The sequence below is a fragment of the Argentina anserina genome, chromosome 6 (assembly GCF_933775445.1).
Source record: "Argentina anserina chromosome 6, drPotAnse1.1, whole genome shotgun sequence".
NCBI lineage: Eukaryota > Viridiplantae > Streptophyta > Magnoliopsida > Rosales > Rosaceae > Argentina > Argentina anserina.
In genome coordinates this window covers 23,580,449-23,599,772 of record NC_065877.1, presented here as the reverse complement: position 1 = coordinate 23,599,772, position 19,324 = coordinate 23,580,449, and the positions used below count along the sequence as shown (strand labels likewise).

The following is a 19,324-nucleotide window of genomic DNA, read 5'->3' as shown; positions in this document are numbered from 1 at the left end:
ACCCTACATGTTTGTTTAGTGGGTTATTCAATTCGTGGTTTGGAAACATGTAATGTTTCATACTTTTGGGTTATATTAGAGCAGATCGAAGTAGAAATCCAAGCAATTTTAAACAGAGGTTAAGAGAAGCCATTTTAACTTTTATGTTTTACTACAAATGAATAAGGCAACAACAAAGCATGAGTTTGATGAGAAAGATCTGTTTAAATTTCTGTACCTCCTCTAGGTCCCTTTACCAAAAGATGCAAACTATCAGATAATTTAACCTACAACTACGGATATAATCCCCTCCCCAGTCCAGCTGATTCAAAATTGATGAATTCCACAATGCGCATCAATATTCCAGAAGATGCACCAAAAGAATGTAACTAAACGGCCTCGGCACTATATGGATCAAACACCAGGAACAACTATCTCCTGCTTGCAGCCTTTCCCTTGCTCAGATCCGCAAGTTCCTCGATGAGCTTCTTTTCATCATTGCTTAATCTCTTTGGGATTTCAACCTGCACTCGGACCAGCTGATCACCTCTCATGTTGCTTTTGTTCAAGAGGGGAACACCTTTCTTTGCCATCACAAGGGTCGTGTTTGGTTGAGTCCCTGCTGGAATCTTCAAATCAACCATGCCATCAACTGTTGGAACCTTAATTGTAGTCCCCAAAATTGCATCAATGTAGGACACCTTGCACGAGTACATAATGTTGGTATCATCACGTTTGAGGACAGGATCTGGGATAACTTCTATAATAACAAATAGATCACCCGGAGATCCGCCTCGCTTTCCAGCATTGCCTTCATTTCGAACTCTTAAACGACTGCCTACGTCCACACCAGCTGGAACTTTCAGACTGATTCGTTTTGTCCTCCTCACGCGACCATCCCCAGAGCAAGTGTTGCAAGGGGTGGATATTTCCCCAGTGCCCCCACAGGAAGAACATGTCATTACTTGCTGAAAAACACCCAAAGGAGTCCTTGCTGATTGAACAACCTGACCTTGCCCACCACATGTGCTGCATGTGGATGGCTTGGTTCCTGCTTTAGCACCTGAACCATTGCAAGTTCCACAGCTTTCCAATCGACTTATTTCAATCTCTTTTTCAACCCCAAAAACTGCTTCTTTGAAGTTCAGGACAAGGCTATAATACTCGTCCTGGCCATCAACCGCTCTATTCCTAGAACCACCACCACCTCTGGACCCCATTCCACCCATGCCCTCGAACAGTGACTCAAACAGGTCAAATGGATTGCTGAAATCCTGAAATAATGTATGGATTCCAGCATAAGTAGAGATAAGATGAAGAAACCAGCTTTCTCCGATTATTAATTGAGCTGCACTTACCCCTGGACCCATACCAGCACCTTTGACTCCAGCCTCTCCATACTTGTCATATAAGGATCGTTTTTCATCATCAGACAGGACCTGCACACAAGAAAAGATAAATTCTCTCTAACTTTCACCATGTAAAAATGAAGAGATTCAGGAATTATATGCAAATATAAACCATTCTTTTACCTCATATGCATTACTAATTTCCTTGAATTTTGTTTCTGCCCCTGCTTCTCTGCAGCAGATATAATTAGAGTTCCATCAAAATGAGAATAGAATAAGTGAACTATTAAAATTCCACAAGGAAAACAAAGGAAATTTGAGATTTAATATAATTTTTTTAACTTCGTTAAATAAATATTTCAATCTCAATTGAACTATTAAAATTCCACAAGGAAAACAAAGGAAATTTGAGATTTAGTATAATTTTTTTAACTTCGTTAAATAAATATTTCAATCTCAATTGAACTATTAAAATTCCACAAGGAAAACAAAGGAAATTTGAGATTTAATATAAATTTTTTAACTTCGGTAAATAAATATTTCAATCTCAATTGAACTATAAAATTCCACATGGCAACTGCAGTACTGTAGTTAAATATTTCTTACATGGACATAGGATCTGAAGTTGTCCAAATCAACACAAACTGAGCCTCAAAGCTTCAATCATTCCTTATACCTTTTTCAGGTCTCATTCTACCTAAAGTTCCCTAATTAGTACAACCTGGTTTATACTAACTGGTTCGATGGGGATTGGAATGAATTTACATTCATGTCCATCATGTTCATCTACAGCTTGTTACTTCCAGCAAGCTGCTCTTTAAAATCAATTTTCTGCCACTTTCATTCCTAAGCTGCTCTTTAAAATCAATTTTCTGCCACTTTCATTCCTATTTGGCATATTAATAGTTGTAAGTAACTATAAATTCCTATTGTATCTTTTCTAATGGGTAGGATCCCTAGACATCTATCTTTACAACCTCAAGAGACAGAAAAAATGAATCTCTCTAGGCATGAATTTACCTGTTCCTAAAAACTCAACCCATTTTTCAAATATGAAGAGACCTGCATCGCTCTAAAATAGGCCTTTTCTCATTTTAAATCCTATTCTAGAATCTAAATCACAACTAAAAAAAATTCTTACAAAAAGAAGAAAGGGTAAAAAAATCTTGAAAACTAAAGAATTCTAGGACATGCCACAGAAAAAAAAACAAAAACCAGAGCCATGGGGGAATACTCTTTTGTGTGTGCATAAAAGAAGCCGCATATACATTTTTCAATTGTTTTGCCATGGTGGTACCAAACTAACAAGCATCTCCAATATCAAAAATACATGAACAAACTATAATGGATACTGAGCATGTAATGTCAAAAACTATACACTGAGGCATACAAAAAAGAGTGAGACAGACAAGAGACGAAAGTTCAAGGGAGAAGAGGAAAAGAAAGTGCCAAGTGCTTATAACACTAGGGTAAAGAAATACACTCACTTGTTCACATCAGGATGATAACTTCTTGCAAGCTTTCGGTAAGCTGAAAGATAAAATGTACAGAGAGATTAAACGGAAAATCTCTACAAGGAACATAAGTATTTGGCAGGAAATACAAACCATATTCATACAAGCATCATACTGGATGATATTTTGATCCATACAGCATAGAAGCTTAATTATGATTTCAGTTTTACAGCAAATTATCATTCAACCCCTTAAATTTTCAACCCAATGATGACTTCATAGTGTCCTTATATAGCAACCCATTCTATAGATAAATATGAAAGCCTACGGGAACTTTATGTGCCGGAGATTAAAGAACCCATTATTATTCTTAAAGCTTGCTAGGCATCCCAACTAGTGACATGAGTCACATAACAGAGGTTATAGAAAGTTCACATTGAAAAACAAGTTGCTTGTTATGATAAAAGTGCACAGCCAACTTGAATTAGTTCAATATAAAGAAGGTACCCAATTGCGTACCAACAAGAAAACTTGAAAGGCAACTATAAACAACAGGTAGCTATCGGTTCTTTCTATTATCTAACATTCTTACAAAAGACAAATTAAAAGCTTTGCTGCTATTGAAGTTAGCAAAAATTATGACATACTTTATAACTGACTATGGCTGTTTATTAATAAGCACAGTGCAATGAAGTCTATAAATTCATTTTAAATGTCATCCAAGTTTCCAAAAGCAATACATGGACCAAGGATAACATGTTAGTTTTGACACTTATATATATACCAAGTAGTATCACACAGAAATAGATAGACTGCATACTTGCAATTTACAGCAGAGCCTTTTTATTTCTGCCCATCCATCTTGATATCTAAGTAAAGATTGAGAAATTAAATGCCATAATGTGAAAGAAGGCTGATCTATAAACACGTGAATGTCCAACCTTCTAAATCAAAGGTCCATGAAAATGATGGCATTTTTTCAAGCAATTGCATAATAAAAATGGACAAACGATAAGAAAAGCATCTAGAAGCGACAAAGAAACAATCATTTAGGAAAAATACATAATCATATGAAGAGAAACAGAGTACATACCGCTTTTAATTTCTGATTTAGTCGCATTCCTTGACACTCCAAGAACAGCATAATAGTCCTGGGTGTGAGAATAAGTTAGCCTTACAATATTAATCGTGGAAAACTGAGTAATCCTTCAATTAAGGTCTTTATCCATGGAAGAAAAGTAAACAGAGGTTATTATACTCACAGACTCTGCTCTAACTATGAATCTTGCTCCTCTACTGCGGTGTGAAGTGTGAGATGGGCCTGCACAGAATAAAGCATTCAAGGAATCTCGAGAGATGAAGCTTGAGCTTGGTGCCCGAAAAGAGCCTACTTGGCTTGAAACACTGCATAAAAGATGATCGTTAACTAATATTAAATGTGGATGGTAGAATTTTAAGCAGATAAGTATTTTAACTTGATAGTCGCAACAAAATTAATTAAGAGTTCCAATGGCATAGGTAGACTAACATCAACAGGTACAATTTTTTCATTTGTAATACTAAAATCTACTGATAAAATAGAGCAAAAGAACAGAACTTTGTAAAGATGGAATTCCATTCCAGATTACCATTTAAATGTAATAACCCAAAACTTACCAACACTGGGATGTGCGTATCTTGTTCATGGCATAGGATCTTAGCATAGGCTGGGGACGAATGCCCCATTGAGCAACTGATGTACTTCCACAAGGTATAATTGCCATTCGGTGAGCTTCTCTGTGAGTTTTGAGCAGAACATATGCACATAGATGTCAAAAATGGATCCAAGAGCTTTGATCATACTCATCATAGCATGTTCAAAACATACCCAAATATAAGAAACAGTTCAGTTCAACTCTATAGAAACTGTACACAACCATATTGAGAAAAGCAATCACGCAGTTATTGGAGAAAGAAAAGAACTAAGACAGTACACATGTCATTGATTGAATTTCCAGGTACTTATAGTAGCTAATTTAATGCCTTATCAATCACTATTGCGTATTTACAGAAAGTAAAAGTTTCCGTTACTATTGCATTACTTTTTTCACCCAACCTTCTTTAGTTGTTGACATTTGTGAAGTTGCCTAAATAGAATGGAACGACATTGTGATCCACGATAGATAACAAAGCAACTTTGCCTATCACTGCCACTCGACAGCCTCAAAGTATTGTGCTTGTTGAGCACCACAGACCATTTCACTCGGTGCTGAATTGTGACTGCGACACATGGTCACTAGAACCTATCTAAATTGGAATAAAGTTTACATAAAACTCTGATAACAGCAATTTCCTATCTTTCTTTAAAATAGAAAAATTACAATCCTCGAGGGTGAGGCTTACTTCCGGATACCGTGTTTAAACTAGTTGATTGAATTTCCAGTTATGCAAATTCCCTGTGATCCTCGGCAAAATACACATTTCCGATGTGGGGCAGTCTTTACAGTCATTTTTTTTTTGTTTTTCTTAAAACACTGAAGCATTGTTCTTAGTAACCGAAGTCCACGTATCCCAACTATATATCCCACACTTTTTACATTAATCATCAATCAGCCAATGTCAAGGACTCAATTGCAATACAAGTAATACACTTCACTGTCTAACACGAACACACAAGCACGAAACTTCTATCATATACCATTCTAATTAACTCCATTACATTGTCCGAAACTCTCTTTTCCAATGTAGGTAAAACAAGCATTCCGCTTTTACCACTTAAATAGCTCATTACAATGCAAGATGCATAGAAATCAACAAACAAATTCATATTGTACATTTCTGATGAGAAAAACTAGCAGGAAAATGAGTCACAGTCACTAGGTTAAAATCTCCGCCGGGAAATTACATTTCTGATGAGAAATTCCAATTAATAAAGAGACTATGAATTGTAGGCGGGAGTAAAATTACCTGATAATTTCGATGGAAATCAGGGAAGCTGGTTCTCAGGAACCCTAGAAATTAAGAAACACTAATATAAATTACACGATAAGGAAATTGAAGCCGAGGTTTTGCAAGTGAATTTGATAGAGCCTAAGTGGAGGAGAGAGAGAGAGAGATTACGGCGAAGAGAGAGAGAGGTAGGCGGCGGATTAGCTGACGGAGTGGTGGAGGGGGGCAGCTGAGGATGGCGCGGAAGTGAGGGCTCTCCAAAATGAGGGAAGGCGTTTGGTGTGGATGAGATTGCGTGGCTCCTATACTACTCTCTCGGTGCTAAAACGCTGCGTTTTAGCTGTGTACAAAGACCACTCTAGACTCTACTACACACAACCCGACCCGGTTTCTATTCTCTTTTTAGGAGTTGGAGCCCCACTGTGAAAATAATCAGGTGTAAATTGTTTAACTATTTTCTTTTTCCGGGAAGTAATCTGACAACTAAAAATAACGTCAAACTCACAACTTTCTACTTACATAGAAGAGACGGATGTGGCATAGGCCTGGCAGTTGGGCGTGCATATGCGGGTTCGTGTGGGCTCTTGGCGAGTTGTGCTCTTAATGGGCCGGCACACTAAGAACCTGTTAACCTAAACGAGTTTAATCCGATGGGTTTTGTGCTATCTATTGGAACCCGTTAAACCCGTAAATTTTTTTTTTCAAAAAAAACCTATTAGAAGTTAGAACCCGCAAAAAACGTAAAACGACTACATTAACTAGGACCAAATGACTTTATCAAAGATTAATTTCTTATAAAATGTAAAACAATAAGAACCTGAAAGTAGTGCTTTTTTTTTTTACCTGATTAGTTGTCCCATTACTCCCATAAGGCCTTGCTAGCATAACTTGCAAGAAAATCAGAAGATTAAGATGCTTGCTCAAAATATTCCCTTTGCGTGAGTTGAAGTTGAGGATCCCAAAACCCTAAGTTTTGAGGCAGGGCAGTGGAAGGTTCTGGTTGCAGATCTCTTGGAGGTGCAGTGGGGGCGTGCGAGTCTTTTCCGGGATACGGATACGTGTTTTGGTCGTCCATATAGTTTATTAACTTATTTTGCTGCCATTCAAGTTTGGGTTTTGAGAAGATACGGATGGGAAATTGATTGGGCTTGTATCTTGGCCCACTTGCTTCTCTATGCTTTGCCTAGACTTCTCTCGTCTGTGTTTTTGTCAGGGTTGTTGTAGACGAACCGTAACATAGCAGTAATGTATTCGCAAATATGAAATTACAAAGTCGTCTCTTTTTTTAGGTCTTCTGTAACGCATACATGTGGCACCAACTACAGGAGTGTGAGATGTTTTTTATTGTGTCCGACGACCCTATATCATCATCCTAAAAATCGACATTCTATAATAACACTATAGTGAAAAGAAATTGTTTTATTTTCTCTCACATTACATCCCAACAAATATTCTCATTTTCCTCTTCCCGCTGGCATACTAAATCAACCTAAATTCCCTACTCCACATAATCTTTTAGTTTTCCTACAATAATTAAGTTTATAAACATTCACATGTTCTTCAAATTCCGCAATGTATTATATTCGTATGAGTACTAACGGGTATTGGAGCACCATGAGGAATGGAGCAATTTTTACACATGTATATATAGAGATGATTGTTGTATGTAATTCAAGCAAGATAGTGCAATATAAGTTCATTTGGTATCAGAGCATCTTGCTCTGTTTTTCTGCGAATTTTTTCCTTTTTTCCTTTCTCCGGCAGCTAGCTCGGAGCTTCTGTTTTTTCAGCTCCTCAAGAGTGTGGGGCACTGTCACGACTGAAAAATCATCCACCGGAGCTGACGACCTCCTTGAGATCCACGTCCAGGGTGATACGCAAGGACTCGGCCAAGAAGACGGACCTCCTTTCACCAGCTCGGAACTTACCCGGGCCGTGCCATACCCGACCCGGCAAGCTTCTCCTTCACCCTATGTAGCACGGACACGGACACGAGTGTCCGTATTGGACACGATTCGATACGTAGACACGGCATATAGAAATTGTTTTGGACACGGACACGTGGTGGACACGTCAATTAAAATTATTTTAATATATATTTATTTATTTATTAAAAAATTAATTTAAAAATTTGAAAGTATTTAGATGTATATATATTAAAGTGTGCATAAATATAACAAAAACTGAATCTGTTGGAATGGTTGAGGATTTGTTGGGTCTTTTGGATGACCAAGGTTCGAATCCCACCACAAACATTCTTATTTTTATCATGAGTTTCTATCCTTATATATATATATATATATATATATATATGTATTAAAGTGTGCATAAATATAACAAAAACGGAATCTGTTGGAATGGTTGAGGAGTTGTTGGGTGCCTTGGATGACCAAGGTTCGATTCTCACCATAAGCACTTTCACTTTTATTATGAGTTGGTGCGTGTCCGCGTGTCCGATTCCGACACTCGCGTGTCTGGGCCGTGTCCAAATTGAGTTCGCGTGTCAAAGCGTGTCTGAGCGTGTCCGACACGGACACGCAATACGGACCCTTGTCCGCGTGTCCGTGCTTCATAGCCTTCACCTATACCCGGAATCGCGACACCACGTTCCGGCGGACTCGCTATCCCCTGCACCTTGCCGCCGTCGAATCCACTTCTTGATTCACCCGGCGAACAGTACCTTCAACCTCTCCTCGCCGATCCGGTACTCTCATCCGTCGGGTTTTTCATCCACCTGTATTCGCTTCCGACTTCGCCTCCCAGAGCTAGACGATCGCCTCAAGCACGTCACACCACTGCGAGTAGAACAGCGACGCCGCAAGCTCCCACGCTCCGCCGCTGAAAAACGTCATCTCCGAAACCGCTTTTTTGACCCGGCCCGCATCCAAACCGGCCCGCATCTGACCCGGCATGCATTCGACCCGGCTCGCATCAGACCCGGCCCGCATCAAACCCGACCCGGATCAGACCCAGCCCAGAATTGGTTGTCTTGTGTCAGTGTAGGTTCGCTGACAGTGCACGTGCACCTAAGACAGATTTATACTTTTTTTTTTGTACTTCTACTGTATAATTCCTGATTTTTTGAATTCCTTTCTTTCAATGGGTTCTGGAGACGAAGCTGATGTTCCGAAATTTGAAGTATCTGTCAAGAGTTATGACAGTGGGTCCTTTGGGGGTACTAAACTTAATGGAACTAATTTCCGTAAATGGAAGAGACTATGGCGGCTCATCTTCGAGGTATGCACAAGATGGAGCATGTAACCGGAGCCACTCATGCTCCTAGCAAAGATGATATTATTGCCTACACTAAGTGGGACGATGATGATGGTCTTGTGATGTCCGTCTTGTGGAAAGCTATGAATGACGAGATAATTTATATGGTGGAGGCATGTGACACTGCACAGGCAATATGGCTGACACTTGAAGGCTTATATACTAATGACTCTGATCTGATTTCATACAAGTTCATGAGTTAATGTGCACCGCCTTGGCGATACAACAGGATGGGCAACCGGTGGCGCAATATTTCACCAAACTAAGAAATATTTGGGCTGAGATTGATATGAAACGTCCTTGCCTGATCAAACATCAGGAGGATATTGTTTGGTACTAACGTGAGAAGGAGCTTGAGCGAGTGCACCATTTCCTGAAAGGTCTTGATACTAAACATAACAGTGCGAAAGGGGAATTGCTCCGCCAAACCGAACCTCCTAGCTTAATTACAGCTTTCACATATATCTGTAAGGATGAATCTCACCAGGAAAGCCTTCTTCAGGCACAAGTTGACGTTTCCAGCCTTACTATCCGTGCTAGATCTTCCGCACCACCTCTACAGCAGGCCACTTCATCTCCACTTCAACGAGGACCACCACCAGGTTTCGGGAATCAGCCACGCCCTTCTTGTTCTTATTGTCATGATACTAACTATGCTCGCGCAACCTGTTGGAAGCTGTATCCACATCTTCGGCCTAAGAGGCCCCATCATCATCCCAAGGCGAAAGCAGCTATTCAACTAGTCCAGGAACCCGATATCTATGGTGTGGTTGGACACGATCATTATACCGCAGGCGGAGCAAACCCTAATGCCTCCATAGCTGGTCGTGGAAAAATTGGTATGGCTTTAAATATTTCTCACTTTGTTGGTTTTGATACTTGGATTATTGATTCGGGTGCGTCTGATCATATGACTTATGACAAATCTTATTTTACCGTATTGTCTCCTCCACCAGTACCCTATGTTACTAATGCTAATGGTGAGGCATTTCTCGTATTAGAAAAAGGGTCGGTTCGTATTACTCCCACAATAGAGCTTCAAAATGTGCTATATGTTCCTGCCTTATCTCATCATTTGATCTATGTCCCCCAATTAAACTCTGACGCTAAGTGCTCTGTGACATTTTTTCCTATGTATGTGATTTTTCAGGATCTTCTCACCGGAGAGTTAATTGGTCGGAGGTATTTGAGGGGCCGGTTGTTTCATCTGGATCAGACATATGCGGGGGCGAAACCAGGGGCACCATCTCGGACTGCTTTAATCTCCACTTCTGACAAGCTAAGTGAAGTTTGGTTATGGCATCGTCGCTTAGGGCATCCATCCTTTAGTGTTATGAAATCAGCTATGCCTACTTTGTTTCTTAGTGTGGATGAGTCCCTTTTACATTGTGAGACATGTGTTTTGGGTAAGAGTCATCGATCTACTTATTCCCGTAGTACTTCTAATAAACATCTTCTTCCTTTCGAATTAATTCATTCTGATGTTTGGGGACCCTCCCAAGAATCTACTGTGTCCGGGATGCGATATTATGTGTCATTTATTGATGATTGAACCCGTCTTTCATGGATTGTTCTCCTCAAAACAAAAAATGAAGTTTTTTCCGCTTTCCAAACTTTCTATGCCACTGTTAAAACACAATATAATGCCACAGTTCGAATTCTTCGTTCTGAAATGGGGGGGGGGAATATGTGAATCATGTTTTTCGGGAGTTCCTTAACACACATGGGATTGTTCATCAAACAGCGTGTCCTTATACACCTGAGCAGAATGGAGTTTCTGAAAGGAAAAATCGTCATTTACTTGACATGGCTCGGTGTATTCTTTTTAGTGCCCATATGCCCAAATACCTTTGGGGTGATGTTGTCCTCACTTCTGCCCACCTCATTAATCGTCTTCCCTCTCGTGTTCTTCAGGGAAAAGTTCCATATGAGGTACTTGCATCTCATGTCTCCTTACCTTATTTTCATAATCTTCCTGCCCGTGTTTTCGGTTGTGTTGTTTTTTGTCCATCTTCCAAAACATCAGAGATCTAAGTTAGATGCTCGGGCAGTTAAATGTGTGTTTGTTGGGTATGGAGGACATCAGAAAGGGTACCGGTGCTATCATCCACCTACCAAGAAGTACTATGTCACTATGGATGTCACTTTCTTTGAGGATATGAGTTATTTTCCCTCTTCCGATACTACTCTTCAGGGGGAGAATTCTTACTTCGAAGAGCTGTATCATGGAGAGGGGGAGACAAATAAGCCAGTAGATATGATGACCAGACCAATTGAGATTACCGATATGTCCGTTATACAAGCACCACCGAGTGATTTCGATATAGTCACTCCAGCGATTCAAGCACTAGAAGATGACAACACAACTGCCCCTCATACTACTGACCAAAACTCTCCTGGTACGGAAGATCACTCATACGAGGTTAGTCATTCTATTGGGACTAATACTAGTGATGCTAATAGTAGACAATATGCCTTGCCAAATAGGTCTACTCGGGGTCAGCCAACAAAAAAATATGAACCTACTCTTCAGGCAAAAGCTAAGTATCATGTGGCAAACTTTATGTCTACCAAAAGATTGTCTAAGTCATATGAATTATTTGTGAATCAAATATCTACTGTATCAGTACCTAATAAAGTGCAGAATGTATTGAGAGATCCAAAATGGAGAAAAGCAATGGAAGAAGAGATGGAAGCATTACAAAAGAACAATACTTGGGAGCTTGTATCACCACCACATGGCAAGAAGACTGTGGGATGTCGTTGGGTATTTACAGTAAAGCATAATCCAGATGGGTCGGTGAGCCGGTATAAAGCACGCCTAGTAGCAAAAGGGTTCACCTAGACATATGGCATAGACTATGATGAGACATTTGCACCTGTTGCAAAGATGAACATTATTCGGGTATTGCTCTCTTGTGCTGCTAACTTAAACTGGCCACTCAGACAGTTTGATGTTAAAAATGCGTTCCTTCATGGAGAACTTACAGAAGAAGTGTACATGGATCTTCCGCCGGGATATGCGGCCGCTTCTCCAAGTAACTATGTATGCAGATTGAGAAAATCTTTGTATGGTCTTAAACAGTCACCTCATGCCTGGTTTGGAAGATTCTCACAATTCATGAGGAGAATTGGCTACATACAGAGTAATTCAGACCACACACTATTTCTCAGACATCAGCAAGGGAAGGTAACAGCCCTAATTATATATGTTGATGATATGGTAGTTACTGGAAATGATACTGTTGAGGTGGATAGATTACAGAAACAGCTAGCCACAGAATTTGAGATGAAAGACTTAGGTACACTCAAGTACTTCTTGGGCATTGAGGTAGCCCGGGGAAGTAATGGTATTTATCTGTGTCAGAGGAAGTACATCCTTGATCTTCTAACAGAGACCGGTATGCTGGATTGCACTCCCATTAATACTCCTATTGAGCAAAACCATCGGTTAGCAGAGTATCCAGATCAAGTACCGACTGAAAAAACTCGGTACCATAGGCTAGTTGGACGTCTGATTTATTTATCACATACCATACCAGATGTTACATATGCAGTAAGTGTAGTGAGTCAGTTCATGAATAATCCCAGCGTGGACCACATGGATGCTGTTGTAAGGATTTTGAGGTACTTGAAGTCAGCCCCAGGAAGAGGAGTAATGTTTTCTAAACACAAAAATATCTTTGAGGTTTATGGCTTCACAGATGCAGACTGGGCTGGAAATATTACAGATCAGAGATCCACATCAGGGTACTTTACCTTTGTTGGGGGTAATCTTGTTACATGGAAGAGTAAGAAACAAAAGGTGGTAGCTCGATCTAGTGCTGAAGCAGAGTACAGAGGTATGGCTTAGGGGGTATGTGAATTGTTATGGCTTAGAAACTTGCTACAAGATTTAGGTATTAAGCCTAAATGTGCGATGCAGCTGTACTGTGACAACAAAGCAGCTATTGATATTTCACAGAATCCTGTGCAACATGATCGTACAAAACATGTGGAGGTTGATCGTCACTTTATAAAGGAAAAAATAGATGCGAAGATTATTAGTTTTCCTTTTGTTCCTACAGAAGAACAACTTGCCGATATGCTCACAAAAGGAATATCTAAAAAACGTTTTTATGACTCACTTGGCAAGTTGGGCATGGTTGATATGTATGCGCCAACTTGAGGGAGAGTATGAGCAATAACGGGTATTGGAGCACCATGATAGTGGAGCACCATGAGGAATGGAGCAATCTTTATACATGTATATATAGAGATGATTGTTGTATGTAATTCAAGCAAGATAGTGCAATATAAGTTCATTATTCGTACGTTTGATCATTTCATTACATAAATCGAGTAAAAATATTTTACCAACCATTCCTTGACAATGGTTTCAATATAGTCTGTTGCATCTAAATTCAATTTCCACATTAGATGTCTTCATCATATCATTTAAAAACTTTGCAATACAGTCCACTATATTATTAAATAGGTCAACAAACATTTCCATATTTTGTAAAAGAGAAATTCTAGCATGAATTTATGCATTTGAAAATTCAAGATCGTCAGATTTAATGGATATCTATAATGGTGACTTTTTTATTTTATTTTTACAAATTAACAATAATCCATTATATAAGTATATATAGCAACATTGCAAATTAAAGTTCTAGAATGCAAAGTTCAAGTAACAATTGCAAAGTTCCAATAGCAACTTCAAAGTTCAAATAGAGTTAATAATTATTATTAAGGTTACATAAACTCCAAATAGCAAATTTCAACTCTATAGTTCCACACTTCCCATTTCTATAAGCTCAAGTAGTCTTTGGGCCCCCTAAATTTGGCTTTCTCCCATGAACACTTTTCCGCGTCCCTTGATTTTTCCGCATCCACCAACTTTTGTTCATGTTCAAACTTGGGCTTTTCCAATCTCTCTCTCTCTCTCTCTCTCTCTCTCTCTCTCTCTCTCTCTCTCTCTCTCTCTCTCTCTCTCTCTCTCTCTCTCTCGTTCAATCCTCGACTTCTTATTAGCCGAGTTGTTACACCCCACCCTATATCCTACCACGATGCCGATAATTGCAGTCGCATTTTTTTGGTTCTAATGATTGAGCCATCTTCTTAAGGCTTTCCATAACCACCAGATCTGAGACAGTCAAGGGGTGTTCGTCTCGGCGAAGCTAGAGAAAAGAAAGGGTGTTCGTCTCAACGCACGTACAATTAATAATAAAACCTTGTTTAGCCGGTTACAAATTTTATTTTTCTCAATTCAATGATGGGGAATCAATTTAGACAGAGGTCTTCCTGCACTTACAACACCACACCAGAAATCAAAGAACTCAAAACTCACTTTGTGCAGCAAAGTTTGCTACGTTTTCTGGATACATTCATGATCCTCAAAAAGAAAGAAACTACCGAAAAAAATATAAAGTCAGGCTTAAATAGCCTCTAAAATCCACTAAGACTTTAAGAAATAAATAAATAAATAAAAACAAAGACTACATTAAAATAGGGAACTGATATAGCAGGGGACTTGAAACGATTAACCTTCCATTGATGGAAGCAATCATGGCAAGATATGATAGCTTCTTCTCACTTTCTTACATGGTCCTTAAGGTAAAAAGGAGCTTGAGTCTTTCTCTTTGACCTTTAGGTTGATGTCCCTGCATCAATCAACATGCTTAAAAAACGCATAAATTTTCATGAAAGACATGATCAGTCTATTTGTAATCATTTTGCAACCAATATATAAATCGTTGAATTGCAGTTTAAGAAGTCCAATAACAACTACTTTAAACATCACAATTTTATTTTATTGTGTATGAAGTCGATCAAGTGTGAAACAATCATGGCAATATAAAACTGACCAAAGAGTGAAAGAAAATAGGAGTCAAAGCACTTCATATATAGAATTATCATTTGATAATAGAAAATAAAATCATCAGACTACATTTTTTTTATGATACAATTGTACCAATGCAACTGATGATAAAAGAAGATAAATGCAACGTTTTCGTAACATATTAATTTCGAGTACAAACTAGCTAATCAACCAAAAATTTCAAAACTTTGTTTAGTTACATGACACAAAAGCTTGTCCACCCAACATTGACTTGTGGCTGAAGAAAATCTAACAATTCATAGTTCAAAAAAAAAAGACATATCATTATCCTTTACTAGTCTTCCTTTGTTGTTAGATTTTGTATTTTAAGTTTGCTCTATGGTTTCAATTGAATTCCAAATTTGAACAATTTTGATTTGGTTTTTTTTTTTTTTGGTTTTCTTCATCTGGACTGAAACATTCAGTTCATGATGTTCTGCGGTTTGACCTTTCTTTTGTTTGCTCCATCTTTCTCTAATTCGAATTTCGTTTAATGGATGCGAAATTCGTTTTCTTTTCTTTCTTTTTTTAGTTTGTCTTCTTCTGGAGGATTCAAACATCAAGAAGACAAGAACTCTTCTTTTGTTTGACCAATCTGATTTGAGATCTAACTGCGGCATAGGTCTCAGATCTCAACTGTACAACTGTACAACCAAACATTTCTCACACAACAGACAGATAGTGAAACAAACGGAAAATGTAATAGGCAGAGCAATAGGTTTTTGGAAAAAAAAAATTACAAACAGGACGATGCTAATTATTGATATCACTAAACCGGACACGTCCGAGATCCACTTGATCCTCATCATCCTACATACACCCCGTTATTTGTATTTGAAGATCGCACGCTCTTTGTTTTTTGTTTTTGTTTTTTTTTTTGAGTTGTTACTGGAACCTCTAAATTTGCTCAATTGAATTCCAATCTCTCTACACGTCCACATTGTTTTTCAAACTTGAAACATTTGCTCACTAGACCTCCTTTAAAATTCCTAAAATAACCTTGTTATATGTCATTCAAATATATTACAATTGTTGTATGAGAATTACTCTTTGTAATCTTCCGGTGTATCTTGTCCTAATTAGTATAGGTTAGTATAGATAATGAAAGATACATAATCCCTTATTTAACGAAATACTCAATGTAATGCATATATATAAGGTCTTTTTATCAATGAATAAAGATGATGTTTCTCCCTATTTGATGCGTATTACATTCTTTTGTAACACATTATTAGCACGTAGTTCTAACCATGAGTTCCTAGGTCTAGAACCCTAATTTAAGGAAAACAAATTCCTTCTGTCATGCAAATAATTCGACAAAAGAAGTTGTAAATTCCTTCTGTCACGAAATATTCGACAGAAGAAGATAAAAAACTCTGAGAAATTTCTTATGCTGAAAAGAAAGAAAAAACAGAAATTGGGTTTCACCGAGGGCATCCATAAATCTTTTTTGGACACCCCCACTTTCTTCTACGACCCGGCTTCGGCAACCCTTTGTCGCTATGCACGCCGGCGCCCGTCCTTGCGAAGACAACCCTAGTCCTGACTCGGCCTCATTAACCCCATCCCACCGGCTTCACCGAATCAGCACCGCCGCTACTCCTTGCAAACCCGACAAGAACCCGGCGATTTGTGGCATCGACGTAATTATGACGTCCCTCTCTTCCAGCTAGCGCGTCGACGACGCCTTGCGTCGAACTTCTACGACACCAAACCAGTGCTCTCTAGTGCCGTCGTCGCTTGTCATCTCAGCCTCAAGTCCGGATTCGTCGACCCGGTTTGTAGCCTCGACCCGGATCTGAAGGGTTTGACCATACTGGTTTTGGGGTATTTCTTACCCCTCGGGTAAAATGGTAAATAGAGACATGGTAATTTTTCCCTAGGTAAAAACTGTTTTTACCACAACAGTTCCAGTAATTTTATTTTCATATTACTGTTTTTTTTATGTGATGAATTTAAACTAACCATGTGTTTTCATTTTGGTGAAATTTATCACATGACAATACAAAATCAAATGGCGAGAGTCACTTCGCGACGCATTCATGGAATCAAGCATGATCGTGAAAATTAAGCAAGAGTAACTATTACGCTGTTTATTTGGCAGACAACCAAGTATGTTTTAATTAGCGTTGTTGCTTTCATGCAATTTAAATTCTTATGAATTGTGTCTTTCATCAGGGACTTTCAACATCCCTTTCCTTTGCAAACCGATTCTTTCACTTCTCGGGTGGTATACAGGGATATGATTCCCCTGGTACCAAGTTTTAAGAGCGGTTGTGAGTGCCGATGTTACCATCTGTAGCCGTTGTGTGTAGCTATAAGTTTGAAAAAAAATGGGACGAACATTGGTTTGCGACGGAAATTGTCGTTTATACTACCAGTTTGTGATTGAAATTGTCACTTATACCATTGTGACGGAATTTTTTACGGTTTATTGATCTGAGTTACCATAATTTGGGACTTGACCTCCAATTCAGTATTTGGAAGTTGTGTCGTATATTGATACATAATTAATCTTCTCTTTTGTTGACCGCAACATGCGCCTTAAATTTGACATTTTCATGTTGGATGTGTTTATGCACCTAGTAAGGAATAATTTCCTTTGGTGCAACATCGTTTCATTGAAAGACATAAACATAATGGTCAAAATATACAAGAGCTAGATATGAGAAGTTGTTGAAACAAGACACTCATTATATGGAAGAACATGAGAATATCTTCTCACTATTACGGATTATAAAGCAATTATACATTGCGGCTATAAAATGAAAAGAATGAAGTATAAAACTTCAATTAATAGTTTGAATGACTACATATCCGTTTATTCCCAAATTTTTGTGACTAATGTTACTCAGTCGATGCATTTTTAAATTGGTTCATGGTCAAGACCTCAATTTAATTGTTGGCTATAAAATTCTCATGTAGTTCAAGTAAACGAACATACGAGAATGTCTCGATGCATTTATGGTTTCATAACCAAAAGCAATATGTTAATCCAATATAACACATTACATACTACATGACACTACCTACATAAACCCACGGTTTTAATTGTGACATAAGTCAGGCTTACACGATCTTTGAGTGGCGCAATGCACACTTATATGATCTTTGATGTTTTTATTATATATCTATTTCGGTTCTCCATAGTCTTTGGCAGATTAGGTCATCCTCTATTGATTTTGACCAATATTTTGCAAACTAGCATTGCAAAACGCCGAAGGTCTATGAGCCATGAGCATTTTCTCTCGGCTTTATTTCGAACCAACAATGCTTGTTGTATCATATTTATGCCTCATTGGCATGATGAAGCCTTGATTGATGTCTTGTTATGACATGTTTCCACCTTGTTTTGGTGATGTTTTGTAGTGTTACACGCCATGTAATACACTCTATATTCCACCGTTTCAAAATATGGTGATGTTTTCACAAATCTTGAATTGAACTAATGCTCGTACAAGATTAGGGGAGTGGCAAATTATAACAGGTTCGCGAGCTACGACCTTGGCAGTATCGCCAAGATACTTCGTCCATCGCTCGGTTTTACCGCTAATGGAATCAAAATTGGCGGAGCCAAGGGCCATTGGCAGCCCCCTACATCTGCCATGCAAGGCCCCCTGCAACCCCACTGCAGGCCCCCCATAAACCCTGCACAACCCCCGCACGGCCTCCACAGCATCCCCGCATGGCCTCCTCACGAACTCCTAGTCTTTTTGGCTCTATTTTTTTACGCCGAAAATCCTTTTTGGTATGTCTAGGCAACACTGATCCTTGTATTTGGATCTATGATCTATATGCATGATATTTTAATGTCAAAATCACTCATGAATGACGCTTGAGGGTTTTAAACCCTTAAGTAACGTTAAGAGGCCATTCAGGACTATATCAGTACATTTGCCGAGCTTTATTTTGTGATGTTTATGTCTTAACATAAGACTACTTGTCTATATATTCTTGTTTAGAATATGTTAAAGAGACGTTGAGTGCATAGCTAAATGAAAGCTATAAATGGATTTAGTTTTAATCCGTTGTGACTATGATGACGAGATAATCACACATAGAATCAAGAGCCGTTTAGGTGCTCAAGTTTAAATGTTTTACGGCATTATGATTCAAGTCACATGCTTTTATGCGTTAAGAAAGCAATTGAACCTATGACATGATTTTTGTCATAATAGTTGTCTACATTGATGAATTCACAACGATACCATATATAAAAAATTGGTGAGACGATAAGATACTTGAAGAGAATCCTTGTGCCAACATTATTTATCACTTACAAACTCATTGTGAACAAGTTCTTATGTATCGCTTCTAATGACGTAGTGATGAATGCTCGATTACTCGACATCAATATTTAACCCTGAACACATCATTAGTAGTATAAAGCAAGAGGGTATCGTTCACAAACCGGGGATCCAGCTAGGGCTTAGGATCACAAGTACTTAACACGAATTCATAAAGATATAAAAAGGGTT

The 19,324-nt window shown here is 38.6% G+C and overlaps 1 protein-coding gene across 2 annotated transcripts; it reads right to left on the bottom strand.

Moving 5' to 3' along the window:
• Positions 1 to 112: 112 nt before the first annotated feature.
• Positions 113 to 6,006, bottom strand: LOC126799091 (chaperone protein dnaJ A6, chloroplastic-like). 2 transcript variants are annotated; one of them, XM_050526209.1, is made up of 9 exons: positions 5,882 to 6,006; positions 5,729 to 5,772; positions 4,439 to 4,565; positions 4,045 to 4,186; positions 3,876 to 3,933; positions 2,816 to 2,858; positions 1,512 to 1,560; positions 1,338 to 1,418; positions 113 to 1,253 (listed from the first exon to the last, which is right to left on the bottom strand). In XM_050526209.1, the coding sequence occupies exons 3-9, from the start codon at positions 4,543 to 4,545 to the stop codon at positions 411 to 413; spliced, it is 1,323 nt and encodes a 440-aa protein (XP_050382166.1). In that variant the 5' UTR covers positions 4,546 to 4,565; positions 5,729 to 5,772; positions 5,882 to 6,006; the 3' UTR covers positions 113 to 410. The 2 variants fall into 2 exon arrangements, with proteins under 2 accessions (XP_050382166.1, XP_050382167.1); XM_050526210.1 differs by having other exon boundaries at positions 4,439 to 4,558.
• Between the last annotated feature and the right edge of the window lie 13,318 nt (positions 6,007 to 19,324).